Source organism: Mustela putorius, unplaced genomic scaffold (assembly GCF_011764305.1).
Source record: "Mustela putorius furo isolate JIRA1106 unplaced genomic scaffold, ASM1176430v1.1 tig00537227_pilon_pilon_pilon, whole genome shotgun sequence".
Taxonomy (NCBI): Eukaryota; Metazoa; Chordata; class Mammalia; order Carnivora; family Mustelidae; genus Mustela; species Mustela putorius.
This window is the reverse complement of record NW_025422368.1, coordinates 18165307-18184622: the sequence shown is the minus strand read 5'-3', so window position 1 is coordinate 18184622 and position 19316 is coordinate 18165307. Positions and strand designations below refer to the sequence as shown.

The following is a 19316-nucleotide window of genomic DNA, read 5'->3' as shown; positions in this document are numbered from 1 at the left end:
GAAGTCTTTTCTCTCTGAGGGGGCTACCTGTGAGGACAGCAGCTTCCCCAATGTCAGCAAGGGTGGTGAGCCCCTCCGAGACTGATTTTTTTAAGGCTTTATTTATTTGACACAGAGAGAGACATCTAGAGAGGGACAACAAGTAGGGGGAGTGGGAAAGGGTGATGCATGCTCCCCGCTGAGCAGGGAGCCCAACACGCTGGGGTTCGATCCCAGGACCATGGGATCATGACCTGAGCTGAAGGCATATGCTTAATGAGTGAGCCACCCAGGCACCCTGAGACTGATTTTTTCACACAGGCACTAAGGCTACTTCCCTGTGCCTGCCCCATACCTGGCAGCTTAGTAAATCGCTCACATGGGGAAAGTGGGCACTACATTTAAATAGAAAACAAGGCCACACACACCCAGCAGATATGAGTCAGGTCACTGAGGCTGGGGTGGGGGGCAAGTCCAGGTCCAGCCAACAGGGGAACAAGCCAGACATGAAGCAGTGGGAGAGAAGACTGCTCGTGGCAGAGGGCAGGAGAATATAAAGGCATGGAGTCAGGCCCAAGGCACATGGGGATGACCACACATCTGGGAGGCCCACAGGGGTGGGGAGGATATGGCAAGAGAGGTAAGGCTGGAGACGACAGGCAGCTGGGGAGCAGGTCACAGAGAGGATCAAAGGTTTTGTTCTGAAAAGATCACTCTGTCAGTTACCAGAGAAATATGGGCTCTGTACAGCAGAGGACAGGGAGACCCTAACTCTAAGCCCTAACCCTAACCCTAATCAAATGTCATGCTCAATAAGACTGACAGCTCTACTCTGAAATCACAAACAAGTCGAACATGCTGACTTTCACTCCTTGCTCAGTATTGTACTGAAAGTTCTGCCCAGAACAATAAGGCAAGAAATAAGGAATCCATGTGTGAAAGGAAACAGTAGAACTAGTTCTATTCAGAGACCAGAGATGGCATCATCTTATATAGAGCACTTCCTAAAGAATCAACAAAAAATTATTACAACTAGCTCCACAAAATTATAGGACAAAATATCAATACACAAAAATCTCTCTTATTTGTATACACTAGCAGTGAATCATCCAAAAAGGAATTTAAGAAAATAATTCCATTTTAGGAAATATCAACATTGACAAAATACTTAGGAATAAATGTAATGAAGGTGTATGTCTTATACACTAAAAATTACAACATATTGCTGAAAGAAAGTAAGGGAAACCTAAATAAATCTGAGGACACCCCATGGTGGTGAAAAGACATACTATTGATAAGATGGCAATATTACACAAAGCAATGTGGAAATTCAATGTGTTCCCAAGAAATCTCACAAAGGCCCTTGGGAAGAAATGAACAAGCTAATCGTAATAGTCATATGGAATTTTAAGGGACCGCAAAATAGCCAAAACCATCTTGAAAAAGAAAATCAAAGGTGAAAGGTCATACTTCCAAAGTTCAAATCTTAATACAAAGCAACAGTAAATAAAACATTGTGATACTGTCATAAAGGTATGTATACACCCTAAAACAAATAATACATTATATGTAATTGTTTGAATTTAAATTTACCAAAAAAATTTAAATAAATACTAATTTTTTAAAAGTATGCATACAGATCAATGGGATTTAACTGAGATCCCAGAAATAAACCTATTCATCTATGGTCCACTGAATTTTGACAAGGGTGGACAACATTACACTGGGGGGACAGAATAGTCTTTTCAACAAAGGGTGCTAGACAATCAGCTATCCATGTACAGAGGAATAGAACTGGACCCTTACCTCACAACTCATATAAACATTAACTCAAAATAAGTTAAAGGCCTAAATGTAAAAGCTAAAATTATAAATTGTAGAAGAAACAAATGGGGATCAATCTTCATAACCTTGGATTTAGCGATGCTTTTAGATCTGACACCAAAGCATAAGAAGGGAAAGAAAAAAATAGATTAAGTAATAGCCTCAAAATTAAAAATCTGTCCTGGTACCTGGGTGTCTCAATTGGTTAACTGTCTGACTTAATTTTTGGCTCAGATCATGATCCCAGCGTCATGAGATTGAGCCCCACGTCTGGCTCCACACTGAGTGTGGGGCCTGCTTAAGATTCTCTTTCCTACTCCCTCTGCCCCTGTCCACTTGCACACTCTCTCTCACTAAAAAAGAACGTTAAAAATGTTTAAAATATTTGTACATCAGAAGATACCATCCAGAAAGTGAAAAGACAGTCCCCAGAATGGAAGAAAATATTTGTACATTATTTATCTAGTAAGAGTCTGTTACCCAGAATATGTAAAGAGCCTTTACAACTGAACAAAAAGACAACCCCATTTTTAAAAGGGACAAAGTACTTGGATAGATCCTTTTCCAGAGAAATCATAAAAATGGTGAATAGCACATGAATAGATGTTAAACATCATTAGTCTTTATGGAAATGAAGATTTAAATCATTTTTATATCATTTTAAACAAGTAGAATCACTATGATCAAGAAAACAAAAATTAACGAAAGGATGTTGAGAAATTGAAACCCTTAAACTTCACTTGTGAAAAATGGTGCAGTCTATATATAAAATAGTTCGGCATTTACTCAAATACATCAAAGCAAAATTACCATGTTTCAACAATTGTACTCCTAGATATATAACAACAAAACTGAAAACACTGGTTCAAGCAAACAAACAAAAATGTACAGGAATATTCATAGCAGCAGTGTTCACAATAGGCAAAAACCGGAAACTATGCAAATGTCCATCCGTGGGGAAAAGGATAAACAAAATGAGGTAGATCCATAAATGCCTATATTGTTCTGCCCTATGAAGGAATGAAGTAAAATAATTCATTTTTGGGGGGAAAATATGGCAGTTCCTTAAAATATTAAACACAGAATTCCACTGCAGCCTATATGCCCCCAAATTTTGGAAGTAGGAGTACCCATATTCAGAGCAACATTTCTCACAACAGCCAAAAGGTGGAAGCCATCGAAGTGTCCACTGACAGATGACTAGATAAACAAAATGTGGTTTATACACCATGGAACATGATTTAGCCTTTGAAAATGAAGGGAGTTCTGACACAGGCTACAACAGGGGTTGAACCTGGAAGTCATTACACTGAGTGAAATCAGCCAGTCAAGGAAGGACAGATACTGTGTGAACCCACTTAGATGAGGTATCTGGGAGACAAAGATGGATGTGGCTACAGGGTCTGAGGGGAAAGGACAATGGTGTTTCATGCATACAGGCTTACTCCGGGAGAATGAGAAAATTCTGGAGAACAATGTACAAATGTGGGAACTCAACGAAGGCCAGAGAATAGTGTACGTGAATTGTTTTAAGGGGTCAATATTCTTATGTTTAGTCACTGTGAAAAAGTGAATGAAGGACTGATGCATGTCACAATGTGGATGAACACTGAAAACGGCCCCAGTGACATAAGCCATATAGAAATACCACTCAGATTGGAGCCATCTGTGCTCCTTAAGTCCATCAAGGTTATCCAAATAAGGGAAAGTCCTGGAAGAAGTTCCAGAAGAAAACTGGATCCGAATGGAGAAGACATTTCAGACTATCAGGCCAGTGATGACATCTGAAGTGGGCCTGTGGTATGGGTTCAAATATGGGCACCATCATGATTTCCTCACTTGCGGTTACATGGTGGTTCCACTGGACAGTGTCGCTGTTTGGGGTAAAAGCACTGAAGTAACCTGTGTGAAAAGAATGTGATAAAGAAACGACGGCTGGGGAGTCTGAGTGTGCAGATAAAGGACATTTGTGCTGCTGTGACAAGTTACTGCAGATTTGAAATCACCGCAGAGTAAATGACTCTTCCAAACATTCACGTTAGTAGCATGTCACAGAAGCAGAGAGTACATCAGACTTTGGGATGGAGGCCAAGCCCTCCCAGATTCAGTTCACCCACCGTGGAGAGGCCACTCACCCTTGAAGGAGGCCACATGTTAGCAAGAGACTCATGGGAGGATTAAATCAGGGGGCCCTGTGTCCTGAGTGCAGTAGAAGCAGTGGGATCTGGAATTCCAATTCTCCACAACGCTCCACCACAACCTGGTTAGAACTGTGAAAAAGTGTGAAAGGAAGCCTCGGTAAAGTGGACTGGGGAGGCCAGAAGGGGAGGTTGGAAGGGGGCATCTGGCACCCATTACAGAATTAGAATCCCCCACGGAGAGACTCATCCCTTCCAGGCCCTTCCAGGGGAAGCTGGAGGGTTCATCTCCTACAAGAAATCACCATCCCCGCAGCTCAGTGAGAATCCTCCATCACTGCAAACCCCTGCCTTTCTCCAGTGGACCTTCCTTCCAAGCAACCCTCCCAACTTCTTCCTTCTCCATGAAATAATGTTCCTCTCCTTTGTTTCTTGCACTTGCCTGTGATGTGACCATAGCTTGCTCATCCCAGATTGCCATTCTCTGCTCTTCCCAAATAAACCCATTTTGCTGGTCAAATAACTGGCAGTTTGAGTTTAAGGTGAACAGAACTAATAAATTCAAGAAACTTGTAAGAAACAAAGTCAATATACACAAATTGAACCTGAAGCCTAGACTCTGAAACTGAGCCCTGGGCCCAAGCCCTGAACCATGAACCCAAACCCTATATCAGAACTCTGAGCCATGAACCTTGAACCCAAATCCCAGCATGAACCCAAACCCCAAATTGGACCTTGAACTTTATGCCAGAAGCCCTGAGTCTTAAACCCTAAATCATAAACCTAAAGCCCTAAACTCTAACTGGTCCCTTGAACCTCACTCTAAATCCTCACCCTGACCCTAAACCCAAAGCTAATCTAGAACTCTGACTGAAATCTGAACCTGAACCCAAATTCAAACCCTTCAGCACACTTTGCTTATGCATTCACCAGTGATGGATATTTTCATTTTCTACCTTTTTTTTTCTTGTGAGCATTGTTTGGGTTGGGGGCTAGGGTTAAGGTCTTGGATTGGGATCAGGGCCAGTCTTGAGAGCTAGTTGAGGTCAGAGTATGGATCTGTGTCAGAGCCAGGGTCCAGTTCAGTGCCACTGTTTGGGTCAGGGACTGTTGTCATTCAATATTGTTTTCAATTCATTGTTCCTTAGCTATTTTGGAGAGGCTGGAGGATATTGAGCTTTATGCAGCTTGAATTTCCAGAATGAAATGGCTTCAGCTGGGCTCCAGGAGGGAGCAGGTGCTTCTGGATGAATGCTGAGCTCCCCTAGTCCTGCACTGCCCTCTACCGCCTGAAGAGGGCGCAGGACATCCCCTTGCCACCACGACCATTCGAAAAGTCATTACAACAGAGGTCCTTTCAACCTGTGCCAATTTCCATGGCTCCACTCCCTGCCTCCAGGGATTGGCTCATCCATGGGCATGTGACCTGGTCCCAGCCACTGAGGTGGGAGGAAGCTTGGGTCTCAACCTGCAGAGCCAAGCATGGGGTGGACTACCCAGGCCACAGGCTTTTCCATCATGACTGCAGAAGTGGCCTAGGCCAGGCCCATACTCCATAACATTGCTGAGGGCTATCGAACTCATCCTGAAGCCCACACATGTTAGATCCTCTGCTACCTCAGGAGAACCCCAAGTGTGCTCATGGTCTTGACCTGAACAAGATGAGCATCTGTGGAGAAGAACTCAGCCAAACATTACCTACATGGGATTCAACCACAGACATTTTATGGGAAGCTTGAGGCCTACAGAGAAAAGGGGTAGGGGTAAGGGAATTCACCCAAAAAATTATCAATAATGATAGCCCTCTGAGGCCTTAATTGTTGCCCAATCTCACTATCATCTTTTTATCCTTTCATGCTCAGGGGCTGGGGTCAGACAGATAGATCCCAGTGTACTCCTACTCTGCCACTGGAAAAGAAGAGCCCTCTCCTCCATCATCCATCATGTTGCAAATCTGGGGTGTGAAAAACTACCACCCGGGGACCAAATGGGAACTCCCCCCGCATTCTCTCAATCAAGTGTGTTCTGGAACATTAGTTATGGATGATCTGTGGCTGCTTTCAAGCCACAGTGCAAGAGTGGAGTCATTGTCAGAGACATCACATGGCCTGCAACACCTAACAGAAAATCATTACATAAGACTTTCCAGAAAAGTCTGTGCCGATCCCTGGTCTCAAAGATCCTAGCATCATCTCACTTCTTCAAGTAGAATGTAGCACCTTCTGGGTAAAATCTAATTTCTTCACCCCCAGAGGCAAGGACTTCCATCCTTTTAGCCAGAAATCCATCTCCATCCTACTCTATGTACACCTTGAATGGCATGTCTACAGGTCTGCAGCCCAATGGGAATTCATGTTGTTTCCATGGTAGTGATGCTCAGAAACGGAGGTGTAAGTGTAAACTTGTGAGTGTGACCATGTGTTTCTTCGTTAGCCACAGTGTGCAAGGAGAATAACACACAGTAGCATGCTTTCTGTCCCACAGGAATAGCCATGCAATGTGGTTCCATAATGATCTCAGAAGGAATCCACCTTCATAGAACAAACTTCATCTGGGAGGACTCCCAAGTCCCTTGTCCTGGACACTATGTTGCACTGAGCCTGGGGGAACACAGAGGGACAGAGATTCCCCCTGCCCATCAGGGTTTTGAAGGACACTTGCTGTTCCAGGACAAAAGATTCTGAAACCATTCTTCCACTTGTCATCCAGCCAGGCACCTGTGAGAGAGATCTACTCCAAGCAGAAAGGACAGACTGAGAGACAACAAATGGTAGCCTTGTGTGACATGTACCACAACAGGGAACACTCAGGAGGACTGGGGGTATGCAGGGTTGGCCAGACTGGAGGGCGGGGTACCAGAAGTGCTCCAGGAGGATGTCACAGTTGTGAGCTTGTGTGGCTACACGTGTCAGTATGACCAGGCATTGGTCAGATTGAAAATGACAGGGCAGGTGAGGGATGGTGTCCCTAAACTGTCTTCTACAAGGCAAAAATTTTGGTAACAAGATTTCTTTCAGTAAATTTCATTTAACATACATCTGTGAGTCCCTAAACCTGATTGTGTAGAACATGAAGTACGTAGCTGGCCATGGCTTTCAAGCCTGAGGTGCCAGGGGCAGAGTACACTTGATATTTCTTTTTGTTGCTTTCAGACTATGATGACTTTTCCTGCTTTCATCTCCAACCCACAGACAGGGAACAAAGGTAACACAAATCTACAGTTTGAAATGTCAACAGAAATCTGAAAACCCAAGTTCTCCCAGGAGCTAAAGGTTCAGGACCAGGGTGACAGAAAGTGGAGGCAGATAGCAAGGAACCAAAAGAACATGTCATGTGTATGTGAGCTAGCCTACTTCTCTACCTGTCATGCCTGACAGGAGGGAGTCCCACCTGTACCTGGTCCGTCCGTTTGCTGCAGAGCAGAGGATGTGCTGAACTGCGTGTGGGTGTCGGCGGGAGATGGCCAGCTGGCCACAGATGACACCTGCCTAGTACCTGTAGGACCAGCTCCTGGTCCTCAGCTAAGATGAAACAATAATTATGTTTGTTTTCCTATTTTCAGGGACAGGTAATGTGCTCAGTGCTTTGGTGACTATATCCTCTCCCATTTTATTTTTTTAAAAACACCTTAGGCAGGTAAGACTGACATACAAAAAGCTGTCCATAATTAATGTATGTAACTTGACCCTGACTCTAACCCTAATCTCTAGTTAAGAGATACTCTATGTATAATCCTGCTCATAAATTAAAGGATGGTTTTTAGGAGCTAAGGAATTCAGGGACCAACTTTCTTTTGCCTTTTTCTCCCTTGAATCCAGTAAATGGGAACCCATTTGGCCATGTGCTATCTGGAGAGTGGCCACACAGAGGCAACAGTGAGTACACAGTGCCCCAAGCCGCACTGCAAAGCCCATTCATCCTTTTTCCTGTCAAACCTTGTTCATTCAATGTTCACAGATCATTGTATAGATTGTGAAGTGTGACTTTGTTGAATTTTTTTAAAAACCAAACTAATTTTTTCAACCTGTTCAGAATAGAAGATGTTTTCTGAAAATCTCAGAGTTGGCAAGCAGATGAACGCCCAGGGGCCTGGGAAAGGGCTATTACTATTGAATCTATTCAGGTCTAGTTAGGAAACAATGATGACTTCTATTCCACTTCTTTTCAGGAAGAATTTGTGTCAACTAACAGTCCTGAAACCACACAAAATACTGCAGCTCAGAGGAAAACCAAAGGAGAATCAACAGCCTCCAGAAGCAGAGAAAGAGCCACACCCAGGAAATAAGAAGACATATCACGAAGGCTCTGCTCAGGCCAACTTGCAGTTTGTGAATCCTCTGGAGCCAGAATGCCCCCAATGCCCCTGGGGGCCATGGGTCATGGGTGCTGCACACCCTGATGCAGCACTGTTGTAACCCGTGACAAGTCTCCTGGTCTCTTCCTCCATGAGACACCCCACTCCCACCCATGATGACTCCAGCCTGCTTCAAAGAACTCCCATTCCCCTTTCTGACCCCACCCTTCATGTTTCCCATCACTGCCATCATACAGAGTACGTTTAATAACTTACTATTCTGTCATTTATTTTTTTTTAAGATTTTATTTATTTATTTGACAGAGAGAAATCACAAGTACACTGAGAGGCAGGCAGAGAGAGAGAGAGAGAAGGAAGCAGGCTCCCCGCTGAGCAGAGAGCCCGATGCGGGACTCGATCCCAGGACCCTGAGATCACGACCTGAGCCGAAGGCAGCGGCTTAACCCACTGAGCCACCCAGGCGCCCCATATTCTGTCATTTAAATGGGGTTTTTTTTTTTTTTGTCATGTTTGCTGTGAAACGGTGCCTTGCATCATCTACCCTGATGTAGAATCCCTTGTCACATTGCCTGACTTCACTCTGCCCTCATAGTGTCATGGGGCTAGTGTCTTGGGCAAGGCCCTCACTAAGCCGGCTCAGCTGTTGCAGTGAAGGCCTGATTCAGGCACTGCTGTTTGTGTGCAAGTAGGTAGCACTGCCAAAACCTTGGTTTGGGTTCAGAATTGCTCATGGCTTCTCAGATGACCTGGGGGCACAGATGACCTGGGGGCACACTCTGAAGATACTTGCTAGCCCAGTGTTGCCCTAGGGAATTTCCATGGAATAGCCATTGTGTCCAATGAGGGAAATCAACAGGAGCAGGGACGATGGGAGTCAGAACTCCTGAGATAGAATGTATCTTGGAGATTGCCCAGCGCTTCCTGGGATCTCACTCCATAGTCTTTAGTGAATCAATTAATCTAAAAACATTTTCTCATTTTAGAAATGAGGAGCCTGAAGCTCCAACGAAGGGACTCTCCTAGGTCATATTGGAAATCAGCAAAAGAGCCAGACTGAGATGGGAGGTGGCCTCCAGCATGACCCCGCAGAGTGGCTTTAGCTAGAGCCACAATCACCCATTTATCTTTCCTGGACTCCCTGACTCTCAGGGACTCTTCATGGGGCATATTTCGGGAACAAAAGTTATGTCAGTGCCACAGAAACCTCTGATACTGGTTATAATGAGACTTTGATGTCAATGGAGTCCCAAGCCATAGGCCATCTCAGAGTTTGTCTGCAAAGATATGGCTGGTAGGAAACCCACATGCTGACAGAGGGTAGAGAGAGATGGAAAAAGCTAGGGAAAGGGAGGGTGCTCACGTCACATCTGGCCCCAGATGACATGGTGCTGTCCAACAGGGCAAGCCCCCCAAATACCCACCAGCGCCGTCACAGAACTCATCCACAAGGTTTGAGGCTGAGCTTCATACATGGGCCATGAGCGCTCCGACTAGTTCAGGGAAGCATGACAGGACATAATAAAGCCACAGCCTTGACAGATGTATATTCATGGAGCAATAGCTTTCTCCAAATATATTCTGATATGGTTAAAAAAATTCACTGATAAAACATGAATATTTTTTATTAAAAAGAAAGTCATTCTTGTTGAATTAATAAATATTTATGGAGTGTCTTCTTAGGGCAAATATAATACCACCTGGGAACTTGCAAAGACTGTGGGATATAATCAATAAAACAAAGATAGGAAGTAATGCAGGCTAAGGGCTGTGAGAGCCATTCTATTCAGAGAGGCCCATTAAGGAAGTCTACTGAGAAAATGCTTTTCAGCCAAGACCAGAAAGACAGGGCCAGCGAATTCTTCTGGGAGAAGAGTCACAGAGGAATTCAATTTTTAATTATATTGACCATAAAACATAACTGTCAAGGAATAATTGTCTTAAGTGCTGCTTTGGAACATTTGGTTCTTCTCTGTAACTATTTGGGTTACATGCTAACCTTTGCTCACCATAATATACCCTCTAAAAAAATATCTTATTTAAGTGTGGACATCTTGTATTAAAGGCAAATAAGTTAACCCTAGCAAATCCCTAAGCCCTAACTCTAACCCGTGACCCTAAACCATGATCCTAAATCCTGACCCTAAACCTGACCTTAACCCTAACCCAACACGCACCTAGCAAGAAGCTAGAAGGGCTAGAAGCCCTCCCAACACAGGGTGCACACATGGCCCCAGTCGCCACCAACACCGGCCAATTCTCAAGAGCATTCTGCCCAAATCAGTACCAATTTGGGCAGAATGCTCATTAGAATTGGGCAGAAACCCCCATTAAACTCGCTTCCAATGGCAGGAGCCTTCAGGGGAGTCACCTGGGCCCCGACCGAGGTCCCCAGGGGTGCCCGCGGGAACCCTGTGAGAATGCCCTCTAATCACCAGGTGCAGTCCCAGCCCAGCTCACCTCAGAATGCTGGCCAGCCCCGCCCTCTACTCTGCCCTCTGGGGATGCCACCTCAGCTCTGGCAGATCGGGACTGTCATGCCCCCAGGCCCTAATTCTAACGGTATGGTTGCGTTGTCAGGTTTCTGTGCCCAGAGATCGGCCCCCCCAAGCCCTCCAAAATGGGGACCCCTGAACCCCACCCTTGGAGTCCACCTGCCACCAGGAGCAAACCAGCCGTTTGGAGCTCTGTGGAACCCTCAGAGCAGGAGAAACCTGCACTCCTCCCTGAGGCCACCCCCACCTTCCCCAACACCACTTGGCTCCAAACTCTGAGCCTGATGCCCCCTTTGACCCCAGCCATCCACTCAGTCCCTGGGCAATCCCACTCAGCCTCAGTGCCAGCAGATCAGGCCTGCCACGCCCCTAGGCCCTAACCCTAACCCTAGGTTGCGTTTTCAGGTTTCTGTCCTCAGAGGCCTGTCCCCCAAGCCCTCCAGATTGGGGAATCCAGAGCCACACCCCAGGATTCCACCTGGCACCCAGGAGGAAACTGTGCTGTTTAGAGCTGGCCGGCGTTGTGTAGCGATTCTGGCCGTGCACCAAACCCGGTATCTGGAGGGCCTTCTTGCTAGGTGCGTCTTTCACCAGTCTGGGACCACAGCCCGACCCACGCTGAGGGGAGCTCCCTGGGGCAGAGTCCAGGAATGAGATCAGGCTGGACATCAGGCTCTGGGTTAATGGGCAGCCGTGGGCACCGAAGGTGGGGGTGGCCTTGGGGGTCCATGCAGGTTTCTCCAGCTCTGAGGGATTTGCACAACTCCAAAAGGCAGGTTTGCTCCTGACTGGCAGGTAGAGTCCTGGGATGTGGCTCAGGGGTCCCCAAACTGGAGGGCCTGGGAGCCAGGCCTCCGGAGGGAAGCCTTTTAACGTGAAGAATATAAATAGAGGATGTGCTCCAAAAGAAATCTATTTCCATGGATAATTACAGCATAATATGAACTAGGTGTGATAGGGAGGAATTCAGCCAAGTCTGTTGTTAAAATTCTCTCCCTGTCCTATAGTTTCTGTGCGGCCCAGTAAACATTTATACCTTTTCATCTTCTGTGCATTACTTTCCTTCCGTTTGAAGTCCCAAACTCCCTTCTCCTTAGTTCAGGGTGACATGTAAACCTTTTACTTTTCTATTTTTGCATCTCTCCTACACCTGGCCTTCCCACAGGGACAAGATCCAATTTGGTTTTCTTCGGCTGATGTGTTTCATGTCAATTTAATTCTAAGAGCAGCTGGAAGAAGCTTTGAAGGATGGAGGAAAGGAAGAGAAACTTTTTTCCTTTCCAACAAGTGACTGGCAAAAGCAAACGCTCCACAGTTTGGATCTCGCAGAAATCAGTTTGATGGTCCCATGCTTCCAGAGCGAGGTCGGGGCTCCGCCTCTTCTGAAGGCCCTGCCGCTTTAAGAAAAGTAGGAGAAGGCCGAGGGAGGCTGCTGGGAAGGAGGGCGGGGCGCGCGGCCCACGCACGGCACCCGGAGTCGCGCGCAGCCTGCGGGTTGGGGGAACCCGGCGCACCAGGTGCGATACTGAAGAATGCCAGGAGGACGCACAAAGGCAAGCGCTTCGCTGGGCGGCTGTTAGGCCAGCCTGGTAAGGACAAAAGGACGACTGTGCCTGCCCCTTTAAGACCGAGTCCCGTTCTCCTCGGAGGGAAATAACGTGGTCAGGAACACTTTGGAAACTTACCCCTTTTAACCCCTCTTCTTTCCTTAACAATTAATAACAGGTACATAGTGTCCCCCGCAAAATCACGTTCACAAAGGATGCTCCATTGGTACTGGGGTGGAAGGGGGAGGCGCCGGTGTAGACGACCTAAGGTTCCAAACCAAAATCACCTCCTGTTTGCCGTGCTGTGTTTACAAGCCTCGGCTCGTGCGATTCAAGGGCTGACCCAACGCTCCTAACAATTAATCCAGAGAGAAGAGGCGAGACCCTGGGATTCCGAGAGCACGAAGGGGAGATGACACCCAGTGCAGGTCTACCCTGAGCTCGTACACAAGTGGCCTGGCAGGCGTTTTAGTTTGCCCTGTGTTCTGATATTTTAATTGCTCGCTTTTGTTTACAAGTGGGGGGTTATGTGTGAAGCCTTGGATTATCTTGAGAAACTGGAAGATCTGGCAGCGTGTCTTTTTACCTGGAAGCAGTTTGCTGGCCCCTTTGCACTGCTCAGAAACAGTCTCCAGGTCGCCACAGCATCTCTGCTATAACCAGCGGCACCACTCAGGGTCACCAGTCCGGCCCCCTGGTAGGCGTTTGAGTTTGGGGCGCCTACTGTAAATATTTGGGCGGATGGGTACAGGACTGTTTAATACATTTATAAAGAACAGTTCAGAGGTCCCAAATAACTGGGCATGTAGTTTGTGTTTAAGCTGTTTCTTATTCTTTCTTATTCTTACCAAGGCCTTTTTCTATTGGAGCAAGCCTTTTCGGCCTAGGCTTGGTAAAGATGAGCCATCGGAGGTAGTTACAGGAGGATATTTGCGAGTTGATACTCTTTTATGACAAGTCCATGAAGTTTTAAGAAAAAAATCTGACTTTTGATTACATTGATGTTTTATGCTACAACAACCATTACATAAATAGAGTTTACTCAGTATAATTTGTATATCTTTGTCCACAATTATAGTTTGGTAACCTCCACAACTCTTGGCAAGACTTCATAAAGGTAAGAACCGTGTTTGCCCTGGTGACAGCTCTACCTCACCGCTAGAATCTAAGCGTCCCAAAGATGGAGACTTATTTTGCTCACAGTGCCTGCTTAAGGGTAAGTGATTTATTGAATGTGTTAAAGAACTTTATTTTGTGTGTGTGTGTGTGAAAGAACTTTAAACCTTATTTTATGTAACCTAATTTTATGTAACTGGATGTTCCGGAGGTTTTCTCTCAAAATCAAATGCTTGTATGTTTATTGTTCTAAATTATTAAAAGGCCTTTGTTGTGAAAATACTTCCTTTTAAATTTTTTAAAAAGATTTATTTATTTGACAGAGATTACAAGTAGACATAGAGGCAGGCAGAGAGAGAGAGAGAGAGAGAGAGAGGAAGGGAAGCAGGCTCCCTGCTGAGCAGAGAGCCCAGAGGCGGGGCTCAATCCCAGGACCCTGGTATCATGACCTGAGCTGAAGGCAGAGGCTTTAACCCACTGAGCCACCCAGGCACCCCAAAATACTTCCTTTTAAAAGGTTGGATTTTCCTAAGTTGATGCACCAATATTTCCATCTGAAATGGGCTTGCACTTGTGAATCATCTGCTACAGAGCTTATACTGTAATATGTTCTTCCTGTGTAATGGGATTTGGAAGTGTCAGTGAACCTTGGAATTTTCAGTATTATTTCTGTTTTTAGAGACCCACAGATTCCAGTTGAGATTATTGTATCAGCCAGACCCTTCCTTCCTCTGGAGGAGCAGCAGCTCTTATCAACAGCCACGTTGACAGAACCTGGGTTTTGGAAAAGGACGATGGCTTCAAGCCTAGGTTGGAGATCATTTGCACTATTTCACGTGAACCACTGTGGTGTCTTTCTGAAAGCTGTGAGAAGCAATGGTCTTTCCTTGTTTCCCTGGGGCCATTCCCCTTGGAGAGGAACTGGAAGCTTTTTGGACCCCGAGATGAAAGCTTTCCTGGAAGAGAACACTGAAGTCACCAGCAGTGGCAGCCTCACCCCTGAAATCCAGTTGCGGCTTTTGACGCCCAGATGCAAGTTCTGGTGGCAAAAAGCTGACCTGTGGCCCTACAGCGAGCCTTACTGGGCAATCTACTGGCCAGGAGGCCAGGCCCTGTCTAGGTATTTCCCTATCTGAAATGGGAAGCTTTAAGGCCCAAACAGATCCTGTTTTCTTCAGATTCTTTTTTCAGCCCCTTCCAACTCTGCATTCTCTTTGCTCCTCACAAAAACAAAACAAAACAAAACAAACAAACAAAAAACAGTGAAACCCCCAAATTCTTGTTTTCTTAATTTGGAGCAATTTAAGCATACTCCAGGCTGATCAGTGTATTTCCCCAAATATAGCTCTCTCTCTAAGAGAAACCCTAGGATCAGCTGTCAAGACCCTAGATACTATGAATGACCTGGAAATTTCATACTGTTCTCTGGTTCATGGTTCATAAGGTATGGCCAGTGCAGTTTCTTAAAGCCCCAGTCCTTCAGCTCTCCTAATTTAATCTCATCAATGTTGCTCCTTGAGCCTCACACTCCATCCCTCCCTGGAGGCTCACTTCTTTCAGTTACCCAAAAAACAAGAGATCTGAGTTGAGTGGGCCCCACAAGGATTCCCTTTTCTCTAGTGACATAGTGACATCTCAGCTCAACTCTGGACTTGAATCTGCATTTTCTTTTTTTTTTTTTTTTTTCAAGTAAGCTCTATGCCAATTGTGGGGCTTGAACTCTCAACCCTGAGACCAAGAGTTGTATGCTGTACAAACTGAGCCAGCCAGGTGTGCCCTGAATCTACATTGTTAAGGTCTCCTCTTCCCCCCACCCCCCAGCCCCCACACTGCAGAAATATTCTTTCGGACATTCTCTCATACATCACACTATGCTTTTTATTAAAACACAACTGCTGAGACAAAGGCAAGAGCTTTTAGCATTTCAGTCTGGTTTTTGCTTTTAGATTATTTAATGATTAACTTGCTTATACCTTCAGCCTATTGACCTCTAAAATTAAATGGATAAGCACTTCTCATTTGCGGGAGTGGGATGACCTAACAGAATTAATGTTGTATATAGTTTAAATGCAAAATAAATAAATGCATATGTAGAGCTGTTTAGAGAATCCTGAAGATTGGAAAGCTTTCTAGGTGTTATCAAAAAATTCTGATTTTCTGGTTGTTGCCAAATTTTCAAGCTATGTTCACTTACATCATACCTTGCAAATATTGACATTTTCAGTGACGTCTATTAAAGTGATTGTTTGTCAACTTCAAATAAAAATACAATCAAATTCCTTAAGACTGGATTAGAGGTCACAAGTTGGTACACCAACAGATGTGTTTTGTTTGGCTTTTACATGTAAACTTGAAAAATCAGTTGCAAACATTTAAAACTTGGGAAGTTTAAAAAAATAAGAAATAAAAATAAACTTGGCAAATTTCATGTAAAAATGTCTGATCTTGAAAAAACAGAAGTATCTGATTAACACAGGATTTCTACATGGCAGCAGTGAGCTAAAGATGAGTAGCAGCTTTCCATTTAGACAGCCATGTACACCCCTACTTTGCCATAATCCCTGATATTCTTTATTTTTCAGTAGTAAGGTCAAGTGTTGGTTGATATATATTATTTCAGGGTTTCTCATCCATCTTCAGTGTTTGATAACTGTTTAGCCTTGGTCCAAATTGATTGAACTGGACTTTGTACCTACCAGAGAGGTCATTATAACTCAACATAAGCTATAGGTAATACCACTCTCTGATGGACAATTAATTTTGAATTTTGAATCTAGTTTACTGAATCCTTATTATAACAGTATTTTGTTGGTCTATATTGTAGGTGCTTGACTGTTTCAGGATCATAATAAGTGCTCAGTATTTTAAAAAGACATTTTTGGGGGGATTGCCTGGTTGGCTCAGTCATTAGAGCTTGTGACTTTTGATCTCAGGGTCATGAGTTCAACCCCTATGTTGGGCATAGAGCTTAAAAAAAAAAAAAAAAAGATTTTCTATCTCAGATAGTGTTCTTTGTTTTCTTTCCAAATTAGGTATCTTTTGGATAATCCTGATGTTGTTAAAGGAAAGTCTGTGTTAGATCTTGGGAGTGGATGTGGAGCTACAGCTATTGCTGCCAAGATGAGTGGGGCATCAAGGATCTTGGCCAATGACATAGACCCTAGTAAGGATCTCATATTTTAAAATATTTAAAGCTCATCTTTATTTTCTTCCAGGATAAATAGGTATGGATGCCTCAACATGATAGCTTATTTCCATGCATATTTTGTCATCAGATATTGTGAACTTATGTTCAGTGAGACATAATCTGTGAAGATCCTGTGGGTCCTGAATTGAAGTGCATATTTCTTAAGAGGATTTGTATTTATGTCTGTCGGATAGCCCAAAGTGTCTCAAGCCAGGAATACTTACTGTTAATTTCTGGGCAAGGGATTTCCTGAAATATGTAGGTTGTATATATTTGACCCAAAACCCAAGTGAAGATAGGCCTTGTGTTTTGAGGGTGATTTTATTCCATTAAAACCCAAGTTGAGACAATTCAGTTTAAATTTTATCTGATTTTCTTTTATTTTTCAATTTTACTGAGGATCTAGCTTTTATTCTTATTTTATTTTATTTATTTATTTGGGGGGGTGGAGAGGGGTAGAAGAAGAGGGAGAGAGAGAATCTTAAGCAGTCTCCACACCCAGCATGTGATCCTAGTGTAGGGCTTGATCTCACAACTCTGAGATCAAGACATGAGCTGAAATCAAGAGTCAGACACTTAATGGACTGAGCCACCCTGGTGCCCCAAGATCCTTATTTTATACAGGGGACTCAGGTTGCTGAAGTCCAAGACCTGTTTCCCTAGACAGCTATAATAAACCAAACCTCTTGGTTATTAGATCAGCAAGTATTCCTTGAAACCTCCACATTTCTAGGTGTTTTGTACTGTTTGTTTTGTTTTTAGGATATCCCACTCATATATTTGAAAATTGCAGTAAATAGTTTATGTTGGTAGATATTCTTTACCTAAAAAACAACTTTCAATAAAAGGGAAAAAATATTGTTAGATTTTCTAAATTACTTAAATTAATCAATAAGGGATTAAAACTGCCTAGCATAAAGCAATTCATTATGTGCTTTTTTTAAAGTTGCAGGAATGGCTATCATACTGAATTGTGAATTGAACCAACTGAACCCTTTCCCCATTTTAACCAAAAACATTTTGGATTTGGAACAAGAAAAGTGGGACCTTGTTGTGCTTGGAGATATGTTTTATGATGAAGACCTTGCAGACAGTCTTCATCAATGGCTGAAGAATTGCTTTTGGACCCACAGAACTCAAGTACTGATTGGTGACCCTGGACGACCCCAGTTTAGTGGACATAGCATTCAACATCAACTGCACAAAGTGGTAGAATATTCACTTCCAGAGCCTACCAGGAGGGAAAACAATGGGTTGACAACAAGCACAGTATGGGATTTTCAGCCTTGAGTTGTCCAAGTGCTTCCAAGTGTGAATATAACTATGTTTGGGTTTAACGCTGAAAGACCCTCCAGTTTAAAGCATGTATATCTTGTTTCCAAAATAGTAAGTAGTAAGTTCTGTCAGCCTTTGTCATGTAACTCATTCTGCATTATGCCAAATATGCAAATCTCTACCTGACAGTTTTCTACTTTTACTGCTATAGGAATAGAATTCTAGAAGGCAGTACCAAAATGGTAGCAACATGTAACTTATATAGTAGAGAAGAATGAGAAAGAAAATGAAAAAGCGAAGTCTGTTTCTGTAGTTGAGAATAACTATATGATGGAACTTCAAATTAGACACAATACAAAATAGAGAAAAGTACTGTATTTCAAAAACAATGACCTGTAAAGATCAGAGCTGCATTTAGTGTGCTACAGAGTATGTTGGCTTTGGAGTCAGGCAACTCTTGTCACTTTCTCGTTGGGACTTTAGGCCAGTTAAGCTCTCTGAACTTTAATTTCTTCATCTATAAAACTGTAACAAACTTAAGAAACCTCACCTCAAGTGTATTTTATTAAATGAAAGAATAAAGTGCCTCATACAGTACTTGGTACACAATAGGACCTCAACTGACAATCGTGGATAAAAATAAAGATCTTAAAATTAATTAATTAATTAAAGATTTTAGAATTTCCTAGCGATACCATGACACTTTCTGATGCTTCTTTATGGTTCACTAAGGTTAGCTAGAAATTGGTTATGCTACCACTTCGTGGTCCAGGTTGTCAGGATCTTATATACAAATAAAAAAACCTATGACATAAATGAGAATGTGAAGAAGAATATGTATAGCATACCACTATTTATAGAGGAACATATGAAAAGATGTCTGTAGGTACCCATATATGTGTATGTGTGTGTGTGTGTGTATATATATATACAAATACAATACATATTTGTTCGCAACATACATAGCATATCCCTGAAAAATAAGTAATTGCTAACTGTGGTTGTCTTCTGGGAGGGTACCAGATACCTGGGAGACTGGGGTGGGAGGTCTCCGAGTTTTACTTTTGGGTCTTATGATTCTGTACTATAGATTTTCTATTCTCTAATTTAAAACTAAACACCAGCGTTACATGTGTTACAAGTGAAATATAAAATGCACCCTTTCTAATTCTCTAATGTTTTCAAGTACTGCTTTGGAGTTGTTCATAACGTGTGCATTATATACAAACTTTCTAATAACGCATGCGTGCCATTGGGATTACCATAATCCCAATGTGATCAGAGTTATAGTCATACAGTGGAAATGTGGAGAAAGCAATTAAGGGCAAGCTGTTGCTTAGATAGGAAAATAGGATAATTCGATGGGAGTTTGGGAGCCCAGCTCTGGAGGATTTGGATATTGTTGAACTTGGAAGTCAGAGTTTATTTCCGCCCAGTGAAACA

General features: G+C 43.6%; 1 protein-coding gene across 6 annotated transcripts; it reads left to right on the top strand.

The window, feature by feature from the left end:
* Positions 1-12183: 12183 nt before the first annotated feature.
* Positions 12184-18531, top strand: ETFBKMT (electron transfer flavoprotein subunit beta lysine methyltransferase). Of its 6 annotated transcripts, none has more exons than XM_013045497.2 (6): positions 12184-12337; positions 12814-12992; positions 13374-13412; positions 14091-14531; positions 16444-16574; positions 17545-18531. In XM_013045497.2, exons 4-6 carry the CDS (start codon positions 14206-14208, stop codon positions 17886-17888), a joined length of 801 nt encoding a protein of 266 aa, XP_012900951.1. In that variant the 5' UTR covers positions 12184-12337; positions 12814-12992; positions 13374-13412; positions 14091-14205; the 3' UTR covers positions 17889-18531. The 6 variants fall into 6 exon arrangements, with proteins under 6 accessions (XP_012900951.1, XP_012900949.1, XP_012900950.1 ...); XM_013045495.2 differs by having other exon boundaries at positions 13374-13511; XM_013045496.2 differs by lacking the exon at positions 12814-12992.
* Positions 18532-19316: the final 785 nt, after the last annotated feature.